The sequence below is a fragment of the Chlorocebus sabaeus genome, chromosome 6 (genome assembly GCF_047675955.1).
Source record: "Chlorocebus sabaeus isolate Y175 chromosome 6, mChlSab1.0.hap1, whole genome shotgun sequence".
In the NCBI taxonomy this organism is placed as follows: domain Eukaryota; kingdom Metazoa; phylum Chordata; class Mammalia; order Primates; family Cercopithecidae; genus Chlorocebus; species Chlorocebus sabaeus.
The window spans coordinates 46232670-46252522 of NC_132909.1; the positions used below are offsets into that span (position 1 = coordinate 46232670).

Here is a 19853-nt window from a genome sequence, read left to right on the forward strand (position 1 = left end):
CACCCAGGCTGGAGTGCACTGCCACAATCATAGCTCACTGCAGCCTTGAACCCTTGGGCTCAAGCCATTCTCCCATCTTAGCCTCCTGAGTAGCTGGGACTATAGGCACATGCCACCATGACCAGCTTTTTTTTGTTTGTTTTTTTAACTTTTTGTAGAGACAGGGTCTCCTTATGTTGCCCAGGCTGGTCTTGAGCATCTGGGCCCAAGAGATCCTCTTGCCTTGGCCTCCCAAAGAGCTGGGATTACAGGCATAAATCACTGTTCTCAGCCTGTTTTACTTTTTTTCTTGTCATGCACTCATTGTGTGACCTTGGAAATATTAACTCATACTTTTCATTTTTCTTTTTTTTTTTGAGACGGAGTTTTGCTCTTTTGCCCAGGCTGGAGTGCAGTGGCACGATCTCCGCTCACTGCAACCTCCACCTTCCAGTTTCAAGCGATTCTCCTGCCTCAGCCTCCCGAGTAACTGGGATTACAGGCGCCCACCACCACACTCGGCTAATTTTTGTATTCTTAGTAGAGACAGGGTTTTATCATGTTGGCCAGTCTGGTCTTGAACTTCTGACCTCGTGATCCACCTGCCTCAGCCTCCCAAAGTGCTGGGATTACAGGCGTGAGCCACTGTACCCAGCCATACTTTTCATTTTAAAAATGAACAAACTGAAGCCCACACGGGTAAGAACTTTCTCAACTTTAACAGGACTAGAGGATGTAGAATGGGGCACAGCGGATCTGAAACACAGAACATTTCCCTGCCCCAGAGATGACAAAAATGTCACTCTAAGCTGTAACTTCCTATGCCTGTGCCATAACAGACATCATTATTCAATTATAGCACTGTGTGTGATTTGTGCCTCCACAGCCATTCTACAATCTCACCATTAGTAATAAAACCCAAAAGCTCATAGGTTTTAGCTGAGTACATGGTTATCCGCACAAAGACCATATTTCCCTAGCTGAGCACAGTGGCTCACCCCTGTAATCCCAGCACTTTGGGAGGCCAAGGTGGGTGGATCACCTGAGGTCAGGAGTTTGAGACCAGCCTGGCCAACATGGTGAAACCCGGGTCTCTACCAAAAATTGTCTGGGCGTGGTGGCATGTGCCTGTAATCTCAGCTACTTGGGAGGCTGAGGCAGGAGAATGGCTTGAACCCAGGAAGCAGAGGTGCAGTGAGCCAAGATTGCGCCACTGCACTCCAGCCTGGGCGACAAGAGCAAAACTCCTTCTCCAAAAAAAAAAAAAGAAAGAAAGATAAAAAGAAAAGACCATATTTCCCAGGCTTCCTTACAGTTGGAGATATCCAAGTTCTTGCCAATGAGACAGGAATAGAAATATTTAGTTCTGCTTCTAGGTCATGCCCTTAAAATGAAGAGGCCTGCCATCTACTTCTCCTATTCCCACTGGCTGGAATGCCATCTTGATGGTAGGAGCTGGAGCAGCCATCTTGTGCCAATGAGGACAGCCCTACACTGAAAATGGCAGAGCAACCAGATTGAAGGCGTATGGGTGCCAGACACCCTAAGGACTCCCTTTTACCTCTGCTTTTGCTTGAACTATTTCATAAGAGAGAATTAAACTCCTATTTTATTTAAGCCACTGATATTTTGGCTATTGTTTTTTACAGCTTCTGAGTCTATATCCTAAAAATACACACTCTTTCCCACTATGCCAACTTCAGTCTCAGAATCCTCCTCAACACAGCATTCTAGTGGCTACCCCTAAATCAATTCCTCCATGCACTGTACTTAGTGTCTCTTAGCATTTCTATTTTGAAAATAATATGCCTGGGGAGTGCAGCTCTCACTACCAGGTCATGTGGCACAGTGAGAGCTCTGACATTTGAACCACAAGTGAATTCAGTGGTCTCACAATCAATGTGAGAGATTGTAGGTGGGCAGATAAATAGATGGGTGAATGGAGGTCAACGAGTGGGTAGACAGGTGGCTAGCTGGATGAGTGAGAGGGTGAAGGGATGGGCAGGTAGATGGGTAGATGGAGGAATCAGTTTCTAGATGAAATTGAAGTGAGAAAGTTGATGAATGGCCGAGTGTGTGGATGGGTGGAGAGGTAAGTGAGTGAATGGAAGATGATCAGATGAAGAAAATGGAAGGACAAGTGGGTAGAGGGGTGGATGACTGATGAGTGGATAGATGAGAGGAAGGAAGGAAAAAAGAAAGGGTTGAAGGATGAATGAATGGATGAATGGATGAATGGATGAGTGAGTGGATGGATGGAAGGAAAGGTGTGTAGGTGGGTGAGTGGATGGATGGGTGAGTGGATGGATGGATGAATGAAAGGGTGGGTAAATGATTGGATGAATGGATGAATAATGGATGGGTGGATGGATGAATGGGGCTAGACAAATCAAACAGTGGTAAGGTAGATGGATAGATGGATGGGTGGGTGGATGGATGGATGGATGGAACAGTGGAAGAGCAGACGCATGAAAAAGTGGGAGGGTAGATGGATTTATAGATGGAGGATAGATGGAAGGGTGACAGGGTGAGTAGATGGATGGGTGGATGGGTGGGAGGGTGATGGATAGATGGATGGATGGATGGATGGATGGATGGATGGATGGATGGATGGAGAGGAAGGTGGTTTGATAAATGAACCGATGGATAAATGGAAGGGTGGGTAGATGATTGGATGAATAGACAAATGATGTATGAATGGGTGAGTGGATGAGTGAATGGATGGATAGATGGATGGAAGAGTGGGAGGGTAGATGGATGGGAGAGTAGGAAGATGAATGGATGGATGGATGGATGGATGGATGGATGGATGGATGGATGAAAGTGGCAGTAGATGGATGGAAGGGTGGCAGAGAAGATGAGTGGATGAATGGATGGGTGGGTGGGAGAGTGGCTGATGGATGGATGGATAGATAAATGGAAGGGTGTGAGTGTAAACAGATGATGAATGGATGGGAGAGTAATTGGATGGAAGAGTAGGAAGGTGAAATAATAGATGAATGGACGGATAGATGGATGAATGGATGGGTGGGTGGGAGGGTGGTGGATGGATGGACTGATGAATGGAAGGGTGGGAGGTAGATAGATGAATGAATGGATGGGAGGGTAATTGGATGAAAGAGTAGGAAGGTGGGTGGGTGGGTGGATGGATGGATGGATGGATGGATGGATGGATGGATGAAGGTGGCAGTAGATGGATGGAAGGGCGGCAGAGAAGATGAGTGGATGAATGGATGGGTGGGTGGGAGGGTGACTGATAGATGGATGGATAGATGAATGGAAGGGTGGGAGTGTAAATAGATGGATGAATGGATGGGAGGGTAATTGGATGCAAGAGTAGGAAGGTGAATTAATAGATGAATGGATGGATAGATGGATGGATGAATGGATGGGTGGGTGGGAGGGTGGTGGATGGATGGGTTGATGAATGGAAGGGTGGGAGGTAGATAGATGAATGAACGGATGGGAGGGTAATTGGATGGAAGAGTAGGAAGGTGAATGAATGGATGGATAGATGGATGGATTGATGAATGGAAGGAAGAAAAAAATGAATGACAAATGGATGGCAAAACCTAAATCCTCTTCACTCCCTTACATTCTGGAATTCCAAAGGCTGCTTACAGTTCCATCAGCTTCTCAGGGGCCTGTCAGGCATCAGTTCCTAGCTTTCAGACTTATTAGCATGAGCTTGTAAATAGCCGAAACTGTCAGATGGGCACCAATCCCTTGGAGATGGGAAGTTTGGAGGCATCCCCTAGCATGGGACTTATTAGCAGAATTTATATGAGACATCTGCAGTCCCTTGGCAGGGGGCAGAGAGAGTCGATTCGGCATGAGACAGCAGGGGCAGGCTCTGATGGCACGCTTGGGGCCTCCCGACTAGCACAAGGGAGTCCCAGAGGACAACCTCAAACACCCAGCATTCACTGCCCCCAAGCAAGCAGGTGCTTGCTGGGATTTTCGCTACCCTGGGGAGACTCACCTTTGTGACAACCGCTGAGGGTTGCCCGGAGGGGTCCTCCCGGGGGCTGGAGGAATCCTCCGAGGGGCACTAGCACAGGGTGTGCGCATAACCGGAACCAGCTCTGGGCCTGTTGGCATAGCTGTCCCACCAGTGCTGGATGTGAGGTGGCGAAGAAATGGAGTCTGGCCAGCAGTTCTGTGTACAGAAGGCTCCTTTCTGCAACAAAGGGATGTAGACTAGGTTTCCTGGATTGAGTCCCACGTACCCTCCTACCAATTTGAGTCTCCACTCCCTGCAGGGGCTCCAGGACAAAAGAAAAGACACAATATCTCAGCTACTGGCCTCTGCTGTCCTCTCCTGTCTCCTTCTCTGCCCTCCAGACACACTTACCTTGCTTCAATTGCACCCAGCTGTTTCCAGTCTCCAGCCTTTGCCCATGTAGCCTAGACTGCTTCCCTTCCCTTTCCTTCCTGTCTCCCTCCTTCTCTCCCTCCCTCCCTTCCTTTCTTCCTTCCTCTTTTATCACACTCTGTTGTCACGGCTGGAGTGCAGTGGCACGATCAAAGCTCACTGCAGCCTCAAACTTCTGGGCTCAAGCAATCCTCCCATCTCAGCCTCCCGAATACTAGGGACTACAGGCATGTGCCACATGCTCAGCTAATTTATTTGTTTATTTTATTTTATTTTATTTTATTTTATTTTATTTTAGTTATTTTTGAGATGGAGTTTCAGCCTGTCACCCAGGCTGGAGTGCAATGGCGCAATCTTGGCTTACTGCAACCTCCACCTCCCAGGTTCAAGCGATTCTCCTGCCTCAGCCTCCCAAATAGCTGGGATTACAGGTGCCCGCCACCACACCCAGCTAATTTTTGTGTGTTTAGTTGAAATGGGGTTTCACCATGTTGGCTGGGCTGGTCTTGAGCTCCTGATCTCAAGTGATCCATCCACCTTGGCTGCCTAAAGTGCTGGGATTACAGGCGTGAGCCACCGTGCCTGGCTATTTATTTTTTTAGAGACAGGGTCTTGTGCTGTCACCCAGGCTGGAGTGCAGTGGTACGATCACAGCTCACTGCAGCCTCAAACTCCTAGGCTCAAGCGATCTTCCGGCCACAGCCTCTCGGGTAGCTGGAACTGCAGGTGCACCCACGCCTGGTTAGTTTTTTGTTTTTTATAGAGACGGGATCTCCTTATGCAGCCCAGGTTGGTCTCAAATTCCTGGGCTCAAGGTATCCTCCTTCCTCGACCCCTCAAAGCTCTGGAATTGTACGTGTGAGCCACTGTGCTCAGACCCAGTCTTTTCAATAAAAGCAGGATCAGAGGAGGGATATATTGGAAATCTTTGCACCTTTCACTCAATTTTGCTGTGAACCTAAAACTGTTCTGTAAAAAATGGGCTATGAAGAAAAACGAGCCGGGCATGGTGGCACGGGCCTGTAATCCCAGCTACTCGGGAGGCTGAGACAGGAGAATCGTTGGAACCCGGGAGGCAGAGGTTGGGTGACAGAGCGAGACTCCTTCTCAAAAAAAAAAAAAAAAAAAACGGACTCGCGATCGCGTTGGATCATTTAGGATGTGATGTCGAATGTTCCCCATTTCCCAGCTTGGATGTACGGAGAGCACATGGTTGTCCAGCAGCGCCCTCTGGTGATAACATTTGTTCCTACTAATCCTCCTTGGTGCTGGAGTTGCCACAGGTTGTCAATCAAGGGGCTTTGCAAGGAATGTGCTGAGAGATGGGGGCTTTTAAATCTTCCTTAAACTGGGAAGTCATGCCCAGGGCTGTTTTCCTGGGAAGTTGCTCCATCAAGGTTTACAACTCCTGGCGAGCTCCTCTCGCGTTATTTTTCTTTCCGGTTGCCTTAAATTCCAGTTGTTTGGTATGCTGTTCCATCTCCTTCTCTTTATTTATTTGTGTATTTTGAGACAGAGTTTTGCTATGTCGTGCAAGTTGGAGTGCAGTGGTGCGATCTCGGCTCACCGCAACATCTGCCTCCCAGCTTCAAGCAATTCTCGTGCCTCAGCGTCCCAAGAAACTGGGATTACAGGCATGCACCACCACACTCGACTAATTTTTGTATTTTTAGTAGAGATGGGGTTTCACCGTCACCCAGGCTGGTTTCAAACTCCTGGCCTCAAGTAATCTGCCTGCCTCAGCCTCCCAAAGTGTTGGGGTTACAGGCGTGAGCCACTGTGCCCAGCCATCTATTTTTAACTAGTTAATTTTTTCATAGAGATAGGGTCTCGCTGTGTTGCCCAGGTTGGTCTTGAACTCCTGCCCTCTAGCAATCCTTCTGTCTGAGCCTCCCGAAGTGCTGGGATTAGAAGCGTGAACCCCCGGACTTGGCCCCATCTCCCTCTCTTAAAGGCTGAGACAAACATTAACTATGTTTAGGTCCCAGTGGGAGCTACGGTAATGACAGGTAATCAGTAGGGGTTGTGTGAATGCATAAGAAAGGCATAAATGATTACAGGCACCATCATCTTCATATTGGGTGGAGTTCTGGACACATTTTAGTTTAATCGCACATTTTGCAGATGACACAAATAGGGTTTCAGGGCAGAAAAAGCTCATCCAAGGCTGTTCATGTCAACAGTGCTATTATGTGACAGTAACAGGATCTTAGATGGCATCACGGGTGGAGGTTCTGTGTGAATTGATGTACATAGTCTTCCCAGCAGCCCTAGGTGGGATGGTCACTCAACATCCCTATTTTGCAGATGTGAAAACTGAGGGCTGTGGGGCAGGGGGAGGGATGGTAAAGGGTCTGCAAGGTCACACTGCCAGAAGTGGCAGCACCAAGATTTCAATCGACACAGTAGAGCTCAAAATTTGTGGTCTTGACCATGACTGGTCTATGTGTGTATTAGTCCGGTCTCATGCTGCTAATAAAGACATACCCAAAACTGGGTAATTTATAAAGGAAACAGGTTTAATTGACCTACAGTTCTGCAGGGCTGGGGAGGCCTCAGGAAACTTACAATCATGGTGGAAGGGGAAGCAAACATGCCCTTCTTCATAAGGCGGGAGGAGAGAGAAGAATGAGAGCTGAGGGAAGAGGGAAGCCCCTTATAAAACCATCAGGTCTCTGCCACTTCTGCTGCCACTTCTGGGCTGATGGCCAGGAGAATAAAAAGAAGCAGTGGTGCTGCCACTTCTGGGCTGATGACCAGGAGAATATAGAGAAGCAGACAGTTCAAGGATGATTTGCAGAGCCAGGATTAGAATCTCTGCATAGGAATCAAAGGCCACTGGTCATCCTTTTTAACATGCTATTCACATCCATGGGGAAGCCCTATGGGTACAAAGACTTAAACATCTTGAATACTCCCCCTTCCTTTGTGAACTCACCTCACAATTTATTGCCCTTTGTTAACACGGTATTTAAGGCCCCAGGTCTAAACACTCCTCTGAGTTTTCACTTATCTTCTGTGAAACTTTTGTGCATATAAAATTAAAACGTGTGAGCCCTTTCTCCCATAAAGCTGTCTTTTGTTAGTTTAATTCACAGGCCCCTATCACTGAACATAAAAGGGTAGATAAAAAGATATTATTTATTGTCTCCCATAGTTTGATTGTAAAATGGTGCAGCTGTTGTGGAAAATGAAGTGGCGGTTCCTCAAAAAGTTAAACACAAAATTGCCATGTGATCTAGCAATTCCTTTTCGTGACAGCCAAAAGTAGAAACACACAAATAAATGTCCACAGACAGATGAATGGATAAACAAAATGTGGCATATTCATACAATGCAATATTATTCAGCCTTAAAAAGGAAGGAAATTCTTAGCCAGGCATGGTAGCTCATGCCTGTAATCCCAGCACTTTGGGAGGCCAAGGTAGGCAGATCATGTGAGGTCAGGAGTTCAAGACCAGCCTGGCTAGCAGAGCAAAACCCCATCTCTACTAAAAAATACAAAAATTAGCTGCGTGTGGTGGCACACGCCTGTAATCCCAGCTACTCTGGAGGCTGAGGCAGGACAATTGCGTGAACAACCCAGGAGGTGGAGGTTGCAGTGCGCTGAGATTGTGCCACTGCACTCCAGCCTGGGTGACAGAGTGAGACTCTGTTGTGCAAAAAAAAAGAAAAAAAAAGAAGGAAATTCTGACATATGTTACAATGTGAATGAAACTTGAGGACGTTGTGCTCAGTAAGAGAAGTCAGAGAATAAAGGACAAATACTGTAAAATACCATTTGTATGAAATACCTAAAGCAGTCATATTTATAGAGACGGAAATAGCATGGTGGTTGCCAGGGACGGGGGTAAAGGGAGAATGGGGAGTGATATGGTTTGGCTGTGTCCCCACCCAAATCTCATCTTGAACTGTAATCCCCATAATCCCCACATGTTGAAGGAGGGACCAGATGGGAGGTGATTGGATCATGGGGATGGTTTCCCCCATGCTATTCTCATGACAGTGAGTTTTCACGAGATCTGATGGGTTTTTGGGTTTTATTGGAGACAGTCTCATTCTGTTGCCCAGGCTGGAGTGCAGTGGTGCAATCTCCGCTCACTGCAACCTCTGCCTCCCGTGTTCAAGCAATTTTCCCACCTCATCCTCTCAAGTAGCTGGAACTGCATGCGTGTGTCACCACACCTGACAAATTTTTATATTTTTAGTAGAGATGGGGTTTCACCATGCTGGCCAGGCTGGTCTCAAACTCCAGACCTCAAGTGATCTGCCTGCCTCAACCTCCCAAAGTGCTGGAATTATAGGTGTGAGCCACCACACCTGGCCATCCAATGGTTTTATAAGGCAGTTTTCCCTGCCTTTGCTCCCTCACTCCTGCCTGCTGCCCTGTAAGACACACCTCTTTCCCTTCTGCCACGATTGTAAGTTTCCTGAGGCCTTCCCAGCCTGGAACTGTGAGTCAATTAAACCTCTTTCTTTTGTAAATTACCCAGTCTTGGATGTTTCTTTACAGCAGGGTGAAAATGGGTTAGTACAGGGAGTGAGTGTTTAATGAAGACAGATTTCACTTTAGGAAGATTAACAAATTCTGGAGATGAATCGTGGTGATAGCTGCACATTATTAATATATTTAATCTTGTCAGGCACAGTGGTTCATGCCTGTCATCCCAGTACTTTGGGAGGCTGAGGCAGGAGGATTGCCTGAGTCTAGGAGCTCAAGACCTGCCTGTGAAACATGACAAAATCCCATCTCTACAAAATATATAAAAATTAGCCGGGCATGATGGTGCATGTCTGTAGTCCCAGCTACTCAGGAGGCTGAGGTGGGAGGATTGCTTGAGCCTGATAGGAGGAGGTTGCAGTGAGCTGAGATCATGCCACCGTGCTCTACCCTGGGCAATGAAGCGAGATCCTGTCTCAAAAAAAAAAAATGGTTAAGACATGTATTTTGCTATAATTAAAACAAAACCAAACAGAACATCCTCATGGCCAGAGTGTCTGAAGACTTCGAGAGATTCTTCAAGCTCTAGGACAGGGAGTAGCAAATTGCAATCTGAGGGCCAGACCCCGCCCAAGTCATCTGGGAGCTAGGAATAGGTTTTTCTTTTTTTTGGTTTGTTTATTTTGAGACAGGGTCTCGCTCTGTCACCCAGGGGAGCAATCACAGTTTACTGCAGCCTTAACCTCCCAGGCTCAAGTGATCCTCCCACCTCACCTTCCCAAGTAGCTGGGACTATAGGCATAAGTCATCATGCTCAGCCTGAGAATAATTTTTACAGCCATGTGTTTGCAATAGACCAGATAATAGTGAAAACCAACTTTAAACCCTGAGTTTTGTACTCAGTTATTATTATATTTTGAATTTCATCAATAAAAAATATGTGGGAACTTTGTTTTCTCTTTTATCATATATGTACCTACATAATTTCCTAGAGTTTTCTTGAAATAGTTCCTATCTGGCACTTTCTTTTCTTTCTTTCTTTCTTCCTTCCTTTCTTTCTTTCTTTTTTTTTTTTAAGACGGAGTCTCACTCTGTCACCCAGGCTGGAGTGCAGTGGCACGACCTCAGCTCACTGTAACCTCCGCCTCCTGGGTTCCAGCAATTCTCTTGCTTCAACCTCCCAAGTAGCTGGGATGATAGGTGCCTGCCACCACGCCCTGCTAATTTTTGTATTTTTAGTAGAGACAGGGTTTCACTATATTGACCAAGCTGGTCTCAAACTCCTGACCTTGTGATCTGCCTGCCTCGGCTTCCCAAAGTGCTGGGATTACAGGTGTTAGCCACTGCGCCTGGCCCTACCTGGCACTTTCTAAAGAAAAGTCCAGGGTGACAGGATGGGCACTGCTTTGGTAGTATTCATTCCAAAGTTCTCCCAGGCTCAATTTAAAATTCTAGGCCAGGCTCCGTGGCTCATGTCTATAAAGCTAGCACTCTGGAAGGCTGAGGCAAGAAGATCACTTGAGCCCAGGAGTTTGAGACTAGCCTGGGCAACACAGTAAGACCCCATCTCTACGAAAAATAGAAAAATTAGCAAGGCACAGTGGTGCATACCTGTGGACCTGTGGTCCTAGCTACTCAGGAGGCTGAGGTGGGAGGATCATTCAAACCCAGGAGTTTGAGGCTACAGTAAGCTATGATTGCACCACTGCACTCCAGCCTGGGTGACACAGCGATACCATGTGTCAAAAAAAAAAAATTACAGAAGCAGTGCTGGGGAAAAATTCACATATTTAGACAGGAAAGGTATGAGGGTTGATGAAAATCCAGCTCATGACTCAATGAGGAGAGCGTGTTTCTAGAAGTCAGTGCCCGTCCTGGTCACTCCTGTCCAGGCCATCTGGACTCACCCATGCCTCGGAGTTCCACAGCAGGGCGGCAGAGCTGGAGGGCTTCACGGACCAGGCCAACCTCAGGAGAGTCCAGGTGAGGGGCACACAGGTCAAAGTCGTCCAGCAGGTCTTCGATGCCCCCAGAGATGCCCCGGCAGGAGATCCAGCTCATGCTGCCTGAGGGAGAGAAGAGGGGAGGATGTGGGAAGTGCCTACCTCCCTCCAGTTCATCCTGGGAGGTGGAGAATCATCTCTCCATTTCCTCCAGGGCATCTCAGGCTCAGCAGTAGTGACAATGGGGCAGGATCATTCTCTGCGGTAAGGGGCTGAACTATGCACTGTGGGATGTAAAGCAGCATCCCTGGCCTCCACCCACCAGATACCAGTAGCACTCCCACCCCAAGTGTGACAATCAAACATGTCTGCAGACATTGTCAAGTGTCCCCTGGGAGGGCAGAATCTCTTCTGGTTGAGGATCAGAGGGATGGGTGAATACATAGATAGATAGATAGATAGATAGATAGATAGATAGATAGTTGGGTGGATTGATGCATGGATGGACAAACAGAAAGATAGGTGGGTGGATGGATAGAATAACGGGTGGATGGATGGATGAATGGATGGATGGATGACCAGAAAGGTAGATGAATGAATAGATAATGTACATATAGATGGGTGGATGGATAGAAGGATAGAATGATGGATGGATGGATGGATAGACAGAAGGATGAGTGGATAGATGGATGGATGGATGGATGGATGGATGGATGGATGGATGGATGGTTAGAACCAGCTCACGGCTCAATAAGGAGATCATAGATGGATGGGTGGATAAATGGATAGTTAGATGGATAGATGGATGGATAGGTGGATAAATTGATAGATGGATAGATAGATGGATGAGTGGATGGATGGATGTATGGATGGACAGACAGAAGATGGGTGGATAAACAAATGAATGGATGGATAGGTGGATGAATGGACAAACAAAAGCATGGGCGAATAAACAGATGGCTGGCTGGATGGTTGGAAGGTTAGATGGATGCATAGATGAATGGATGAATGGATAGATGGATGGATGGACAGAAAGATGGGTGGATAAATGGATGGATGGATGGATGGATGGATGGATGGATGGATGGATGGATGGATGGATTGACAAATAGACAGACAGACAGACAGACAGATAGTGTCTCTCATGATAAGGCAGGGGTTTTCACCCTGTGCGCTAACAACATTTGAAGCTAGATTATTCTCTGTGGTGGGGTGCACTGTAGGGCATTGAGCAGCATCCCTGGCCTCCACCCCCAGATTCAAGTAGCGCCTTCTCCCCTAGCTGTGACAACCAAAACTATCTGCGGACACTGAGGCATCCCCTAGGTGTAGAATTGCCCCTTGTGAGAACCTCTGCTTTAGGAGGCACGAAGGATTTCCAGGTTTGCCTTTCACCCTCCCCAGGCTCCAGAAGGCTGGAGCGCAGTGCAGTCACCAGGCTCAGTCCCCTGAGATGGAGGAAACCCTTACCCAGAACCTCCTGTTTCAGTTCCTCCAGGCGGCCCGAATGAAGCAAGTGATAAGGCAGCTCCTTCAGCTTCCGCAGGTTTGCAACCGTGTCTGAGAACCACAGAGGCTGAGGGGCCACCTGGCAGAGGAGAAGGGAGACTGCAGCTTGGACACAAGCCCATTCATTCACTCCACACACAAGCTCATTCATTCACCTCATGCTCCAGACAGTGCTGGAGGGGATGAGAATGCAATGTCAGACAGACATACTCCCGTGTGCCCACTGGTCAGGGCTGGGGCAGAGGACGACATTTGGGACTCAGAGAATCGAAGCCAGAGGTCATGGGACTTTCTGGGAGGAATAGGGAATGTTTCCTGAAGGCAGACGCATTGGAACTGAGCCTCAGAATTAAGTGGGCGTCTATGTGGCAAAATGTGTCAGAAAACAACGGCATTCCAGGGCAAGGGAACAGCACGGGCAAAGGCCTGGAGGTGTGAAAGAGCAGGCTGAGTTTAGGAGGACTGAATTATACATGGCAGGTTATGGGATGCTGGTGGGGAATGAGAGTAGGGAGCTTGTAAGCAGCAGATCATGAAGGCGCTGAATATCAGGCTGGGTAGGTCAGGCTCAAGACTGAGGGCACTGGGGAGCTATGGAAGGTTTTAGACAAGAGGCACAATCAGATTGGATGGTCAGAAGCATCCTTGGGAGGACGCACTAGGGCAAGAGACTGAGAGGCTAAGTGAATGAAACGGGCTCAGACCATGTCCTGGAGAGACAAGATGAAGCTGAGCCTGCAGGGACTCTGGGCACACAGGAGAGGATTTGTGAATAGGCCTCTGGGTTATTGGAGAGGAGAAGGGTCAGCACCAGGCTTGGTGTGGTAATCCTACCTGTAATTACATGCCTGTAATCTCAGCCCTTTGGGAGGCCAAGCGGGCAGATCACTTGAGACCAGGAGTTTGAGACCAGCCCGGCCAACATGGCAAAACCCTGTCTCTACTAAAAATAGAAAAATTAGCCAGGTTCAGTGGCACACACCTGTAGTCCCAGCTACTAGGGAGGCTGAGGCAGGAGAACTGCTTGAACCCGGGAAGCGGAGGCTGTATGACCTGAGATCATGCCACTGCACTCCAGCCCGGGTGACAGCAAGACTGTTGAAGGAAGGAAGGAAGGAAGGAAGGAAGGAAGGAAGGAAGGAAGGAAGGAAGGAAGGAAGGAAAGAAGGAAGGAAGGAAGGAAGGAAGGAAGGAAGGAAGGAAGGAAGGAAGGAAGGAAGGAAGGAAGGAAGGAAGGAAGGAAAAAAGAAAGGTCAGCACCAAAAAAAGAATAGAGCCTGGTCCTGTCTCCAGCCTCCCCAGTCCAGCAGGGGAGACAGAGAAAAAGAAACATCAAGCTATAACCAAAGAATTAAAAGTGTAATTTCCTAGTTGTAATCATTACACAACAGTTATATAAGATTTTAACATCAGGGAGAAGAGTTCACAATAACTCTGTACCTTGTTTATTTGTTTGTTTGTTTGTTTGTTTTTGAGACAGAGTTTCTCTCTGTTGCCCAGGCAGGAGTTCGAGACCAGCCTGGCCAACATGGTGAAACCCTGTCTCTACCAAAAATACGAAAATTAGCCGGGCATGGTGGCGGGTGCCTATAATCCCAGCTACTCGGGAAACTGAGGCAGGAGAATTGCTTGAACCCGGGAGGCAGAGGTTGCAGTGAGCTGAGATCACACCATCGCACTCCAGCCTGGGCAACAAGAGCAAGACTCTGTTTCAAAAAAAAAAAAAATGGGATAGAAGGGACATCTTGCCCTCTGTGGGAAAGGAGAAGTAGGTCAGGAGGAGGTTTTAAGTGCAAAAAGGGGAAGGAAGGAGGTGAGCAACGCCGGGCAGGGTGGAGGTTGCAGGTGGAGAGTGGGGGTCCCAGGTACCTCACCTTTCGGTCCAAGTTTAGGGGTTTCCCTACAAGTGGCAGAGTGATGAGCTTCTTGGTACCCTGGCTCCAGGTCCCTGAGAAGAAGTCAGCCAGGACGCCATGCCTCTTGGCTCTCTCGGATCCCGACAGGTAGCGCTCACGGACCACCTCGACCAGCTGTCTGCAGAGGGGGTACACAGGCTGATGGACCCGGGGGACCCACTGAGCTCAAAGGTGGCTGTCTGTCTTCCTGGAGGCAGTTCCCTAATCCCAAGCCATGCTAAACCACTCTGTTGACCACCTGTGCTATTTGATACATCACATCTGTCTCTAAATTGGTCCATGTTTTCTTTTTCCTTACATAAATTTACTTTCCTTACATAAATTTCATAAATTTGAAATCCCATCTGTAGTTACACACCTGTAGTCTCAGGCGTGTAATTACAGGTGGGATTTCAAAGAGGAACCTTTGGACTCCTCCAAAATTTAAACATAAAATAACTTACCACCTGACCCAGCAAATCCACTCTTGGGTATATACCCAGAAGAATCAAGAAACAGGTGTTCAGGCCGGGTGCAGCGGCTCATGCCTGTGATCCCACCACTTTGGGAGGCCGAGGTGGGCAGATTACCTGAGGTCGGGAGTTTGAGACCAGCCTGCCCAACATGGTGAAACCCTGTCTGTACTAAAAAAAACACACAAAAATTAGCTGGGCGTGGTGTTGCATGCCTGTAATCCCAGCTATTCAGGAGGCTGAGGCAGGAGAATCGCTCCTCCCAGGTGGAGGTTGCAGTGAGCTGAGATGTTGCTACTGCACTCCAGCCTGGGTGACAGAGAAAGACTCCGTCAAAAAAAAAAGGAAAGAAAACAAGAAAGAGAAAGAAGGAAAGAGAGAGAGAGAGAGAGAGAGAGAGAGAGGGAGGGAGGGAGAGAGGGAGGGAGGGAGGAAGGGAAGGGAAGGGAAGGGAAGGGAAGGGAAGGGAAGGGAAGGGAAGGGAAGGGAAAGGGGAAAGGGAAGGGAAGGGAAAGGGGAAAGGGAAAGGGAAGGGAAGGAAAGAAAACAGGTGTTCAAACAAAACCTTACACATGCATGTTCACAACAGCAAAAACGTGGAAACAATGCAAGTGTCCATCCATAGATGAAGATAACAATGAAATATTATGTAGCCGTGAAAAGGAAGGAAGCACCGATCCCTGCTACAATGTGGATGAGCCCTGAAAACATGATGCTGGGTGAAAGAAGCTAGACACAAAAGCCCACGTAGTGTGAGATTCCATTGATATGAAATGCCCAGAACAGGCAAATCCATAGAGACAGGAAGCAGATGAGTGGCTGCCAGGGGTTAGGGAAGGAGAATGGGGAGTGACTGCTGATGGGGATGGGGTCACCTTTTGGGGGGATGAAAACGTTCTGGAACTAGACAGAGGTGAGGGGTACAACATTGTGAGTGTACTAAAATACCAGTTAATTGTTCACTTTAAAATGGTGAATTCTGGTCAGGCACAGTGGCTCATGCCTGTAATTCCAGCATTTTGGGAGGCCGAGGCGGGCAGATCACCTGAGGTCAGGAACTTGAGGCCAGCCTGGCCAAAATGGTGAAAACCGTCTCTACTAAAAATACAAAAATTAGCCAGGTGTGGTGGCTCATGCCTGTAATCCTAGCTACTCAGGAGGCTGAGGAAGGAGAATCACTCAAACCTGGGAGGCAGAGGTTGCAGTGAGCTAAGATCGTGCCACTGCACTCCAGCCTGGGCAACACAGCAAGACTCTGTCTCAAAAAATAATAAAATAATAAAACAAAATAAATAAAATAATATGTGGTGAATTGGCCAGGCATGGTGACTCACACCTGTAACCCCAGCACTTTGGGAGGCCGAGGTAGGTGTGTCTCTTGAGCCCAGGAGTTCGAGACCAGCCTGGGCAATGTGGTGAGACTCCGTCTCTATAAAAAAATTTAAAAATAGTAGCCATGGTGGTGCATGCCTGTAGTCCCAGCTACTCTGGAGGCTGAGATGGGAGCATTGCTTGAGTCCAGGAGTTTGAGGCTACAGTGAGCCGTGATGACAGCTACTATACTCCAGCCTGGGCCAGACCCTGTCTCAAAATAAAATGAAATAAAATAAAATAAAATAAAATAAAATAAAATAAAATAAAATAAAATAAAATAAAATGGTGAATTTTATGTTACGTGAACTTCACCTAGTTTAGTTTAGTTTAGTTTAGTTTAGTTTAGTTTAGCTGTTTAGTTTGAAACAGGATCTCACTCTGTCGCCCAGGCTGGAGTGCAGCAGTGCAATCACGGCTCACTGTAGCCTCAAACTCCTGGGCTTAAGTGATCCTCCCACCTCAGCCTCCCAAGTAGCTGGGACCACAAGTGTATACCATCACACCTAGCTAATTTTCTTGTATTTTTGGTAGAGATGGGGCCTCTCTATGTTGCCCAGGCTGATCTCCAACTCCTGGCCTCCAGCAATCCTCCCGCCCTGGCCCCACAAGGTGCTGGGATTATAGGCATGAGCCACTGCGTCCAGCCTCCACTCAATTTTAAGCTGGGATTATAGGCATGAGCCACTGCGTCCAGCCTCCACTCAATTTTAAAAATGAGTGAATTGTGTCAGAATTCTAACTAGACTTGATTCCCTGGGGAGTGAAGGATCTGGTACTGAGAAGAGCCCTGGCCAGTGAGTCCTCCTCATTCTTGGGGCCCCACCCAGTGCCCCTGCCACTCCTGCCTGGACCTACCTGTGGGCAATGGCCAGGAGGGTAAAGCCATCCACGGGCCGCCGGGCCAAGTAGTATCCCAGATCCCGACGAAGTCTCACCCACAGCAGGGGCGGGAAGCGCAGCAGCTCCTTGCTGGGCGGGGTCCAGTCCCGGTACACAGCCTGCAGGACCTCGTCGTCCAAGGACAAAACATCCTTCAGCTCCGCCTCCGAGAGACCGTGCCTGAAGGGAGGAGGAGTGGGGCTTTGAGGCACATCTCATGTCTTCTGTGTTTGGAAAATGTAGAAGCCAAGAGAGCGAGGGATACAGCTACCCGCTCGGTGTCCAGCACATCACCTGGGATCAGCATTTGGACAGCGCCCACGACGGCCCAAGCCCGGTTACGGCAGTACCCACCAAGGAAGACATTTTCCGAATTTTTTTTTTTTTTTTTTTTTTTTTTTTTTGAGACAGAGTCTTGCTCTGTCACCCAGGCTGGAGTGCAGTGGTACGATCTTGGCTCACTGCAACCTCCGCCTCCCAGGTTCAAGCGATTCTCCTGCCTCAGTCTCCTGAGTAGCTGGGACTACAGGTGCCTGCCACCACACTCAGCTAATTTTTGTATTTTTAGTAGAGACGGGGTTTTACCATGTTGGCCAGGCTGGTCTCCAGCTCCTGACCTCATGATCCACCCTCCTCAGTCTCCCAAAGTGCCAGTCTTTTCCTCTGCACACACACCTACAGAACCATAAACCGCTCACTCCTTAACCTCAAAGGGGTCTAAGACAGAGAGTATAGGGAGGGAAGGATGAGGTAACTCAAGGAAAATAATGCAGAAACCAACTGCACCCACCCCACTCCACCCTGGTCCACCAAGGCATGTTTTTAATGAGGATAAGTGGGCTGGGCACGGTGGATCACACCTGTAATCCCTGACCTTTGGGAGGCTGAGGCAGGAGGACTGCTTGAGGTCACAGCTCAAGACCAGCCTAGGCAACACAAGGAGACCCCATCTCTACAAAAAAATTTAAAATTAGCTGGGCATGGGGGCGCACGCCTGTAGTCCCTGCTACTTGGGAGGCTGAGAGAGGAGGATGGCTTGAGCCCAGGAGGTTGAGGCTGCAGTGAGCTGTGATTATATCACTGCACTCCAGCCTGGCCAAAAGAGTGAGACCCTGTCTCTAAAACAAATACATAAATAAATGAACAAATAAGTACAAATAAAGTTGAACTGGTTAAAAAGTAATAAAACTCAAAATTCAGTGTCTTGGTTGCATGAACCATCTTTCAAACTTAAATTCAGTTTCTGAGTTGCATGAAGCACCTTTCAAGTGTTCCATAGTTTTTGTGGCTTGTAGTTACCATATTGGTGATAATGTCATACCCAACACTGTCCTCTTTGCAAACTTTTTTTTTTTTTTTTTTTTTTTTGAGACAGAGTCTCACTCTGTTGCCTAGGTTGGAGTTCAGTGGTGCCATCTCCGCTCACTGCAATCTCCGCCTCCTGGGATCAAGTGATTCTCCTGCCTCAGCCTCTCCAGTAGCTGGGACTACAGGCACCCACCACCACGCCTGGCTAATTTTTGTATTTTTAGTAGAGATGGGGTTTCACTATGTTGGCCAGGCTGCTCTCCAACTCCTGCCTCAGCCTCCCAAAGTGTTGGGATTAGGTGTGAGCCACTGCACCTGGCCTGTAAAAGTTCTATTATATGGTGTCAGAGAGAGCCCAGGAGATGTGCCCATGGTCATGGGTGAACCACTATGTTGAGAGTCCATCTTCATCCCCGAAGACATCCCCTAAGCAATGTGAACCCCAGAGCAAGCACCTCACTTGGCACTCCCACGGGACCCGCCTAGCCTGAATTGCAAAACAGGGCTGTGCATGGTCATCAGGCTTGCATTTTATCTGATTTGATCAGGCTTACATTTGGCTGAGAGACCTTGGCAAGTAATGTACCTTCTCTTTGCCTCAGTTTCCTCATCTGCCAAAAACAAAACTGTTGAGGGCTAAGAAGAAAATGCACTAGTTCCCCATATTCTGAACTCTTATTCTGGTGAGCGTGATCTCATTGATCCTTCCGGTAGCCTTGGAGGATGGATGCTCTCCCAACGAGCACCTCTGTGCAGAGGAGGTAGTGAGGCTCCCAGAGGGCACAGGGCATGCTGACTGCAGCGTTTCTTGGGCTCGCATTGTTGATGTTTGGAGTCAGATCATGTTTTAGGGTGGGGACCATCCTGTGTGTTGTAGGGCAGCAGTCCCCAATCTTTTTGGCACTAGGGACCAGTTTCTTGGAAGACCATTTTTTTCCACGGACCGGGGTGGGGGTGATGGTTTGGGATGATCAAGTGCATTGTACACTTTATTTCTATTATGACTACATTGCAATATATAACGAAATAATTCTACAACTCCCCATAACATAGAATCAGCGGGAGCCCTGAGCTTGTTTTCCTGCAACTAGACAGTCCCATCTGGGGGTGATGGGAGACAGTGACAGGTCATCAGGCATTAGATTCTCATAAGATTCAAGTAACCTAGATCCCTTGTATGCACAGTTCCCAATAGGGTTTGCGCTCTTATGAGAATCTAATGATGCTGCTGACCTGACAGGAGGTGGAGCTCAGGTGGTAATGGGAGCGATGAGGAGCGGCAAGAAGTGGCTGCAGATACAGATGAAGCTTCACTTGTTTGCCTGCTGCTCACCTCCTGCTGTACAGCCTGGTTCCTAACAGGCCATGGACCGGTACCAGTACTGGGGGTTGGGGACCCCTGTTGTAGGATGTGTAGCAGCCCCCACCCAAGCCTCCACCCACTAGATGGTGGTAGCATGACAGATAGACAGACAGATGTATAAATAGTCATGTCATAGACAGACATATTATAGAGAGAGAGATAGCTATAAATAAGAGATAGAGCAATAGATACAAAAATAGATAAACATAAAGATAAATAGGTAGACAGATGACAGATAAATAGATATAGACAAGCAGATAGACATAGAGTTGATCCTTGAAGAACACAGGTTTGAACTGCATGAGTCCACTTAT

The 19853-nt window shown here is 47.9% G+C and overlaps 1 protein-coding gene across 1 annotated transcript in view; it reads right to left on the bottom strand.

The window, feature by feature from the left end:
- NWD1 (NACHT and WD repeat domain containing 1) overlaps positions 1–19853 on the bottom strand; it is an 81855-nt gene that overhangs the window by 36590 nt on the left and 25412 nt on the right. The window contains 5 exon segments of the mRNA XM_073015755.1: positions 3962–4159; positions 10703–10861; positions 12209–12326; positions 14122–14281; positions 16845–17048. Coding sequence (XP_072871856.1) covers positions 3962–4159; positions 10703–10861; positions 12209–12326; positions 14122–14281; positions 16845–17048 — 839 coding nt within the window.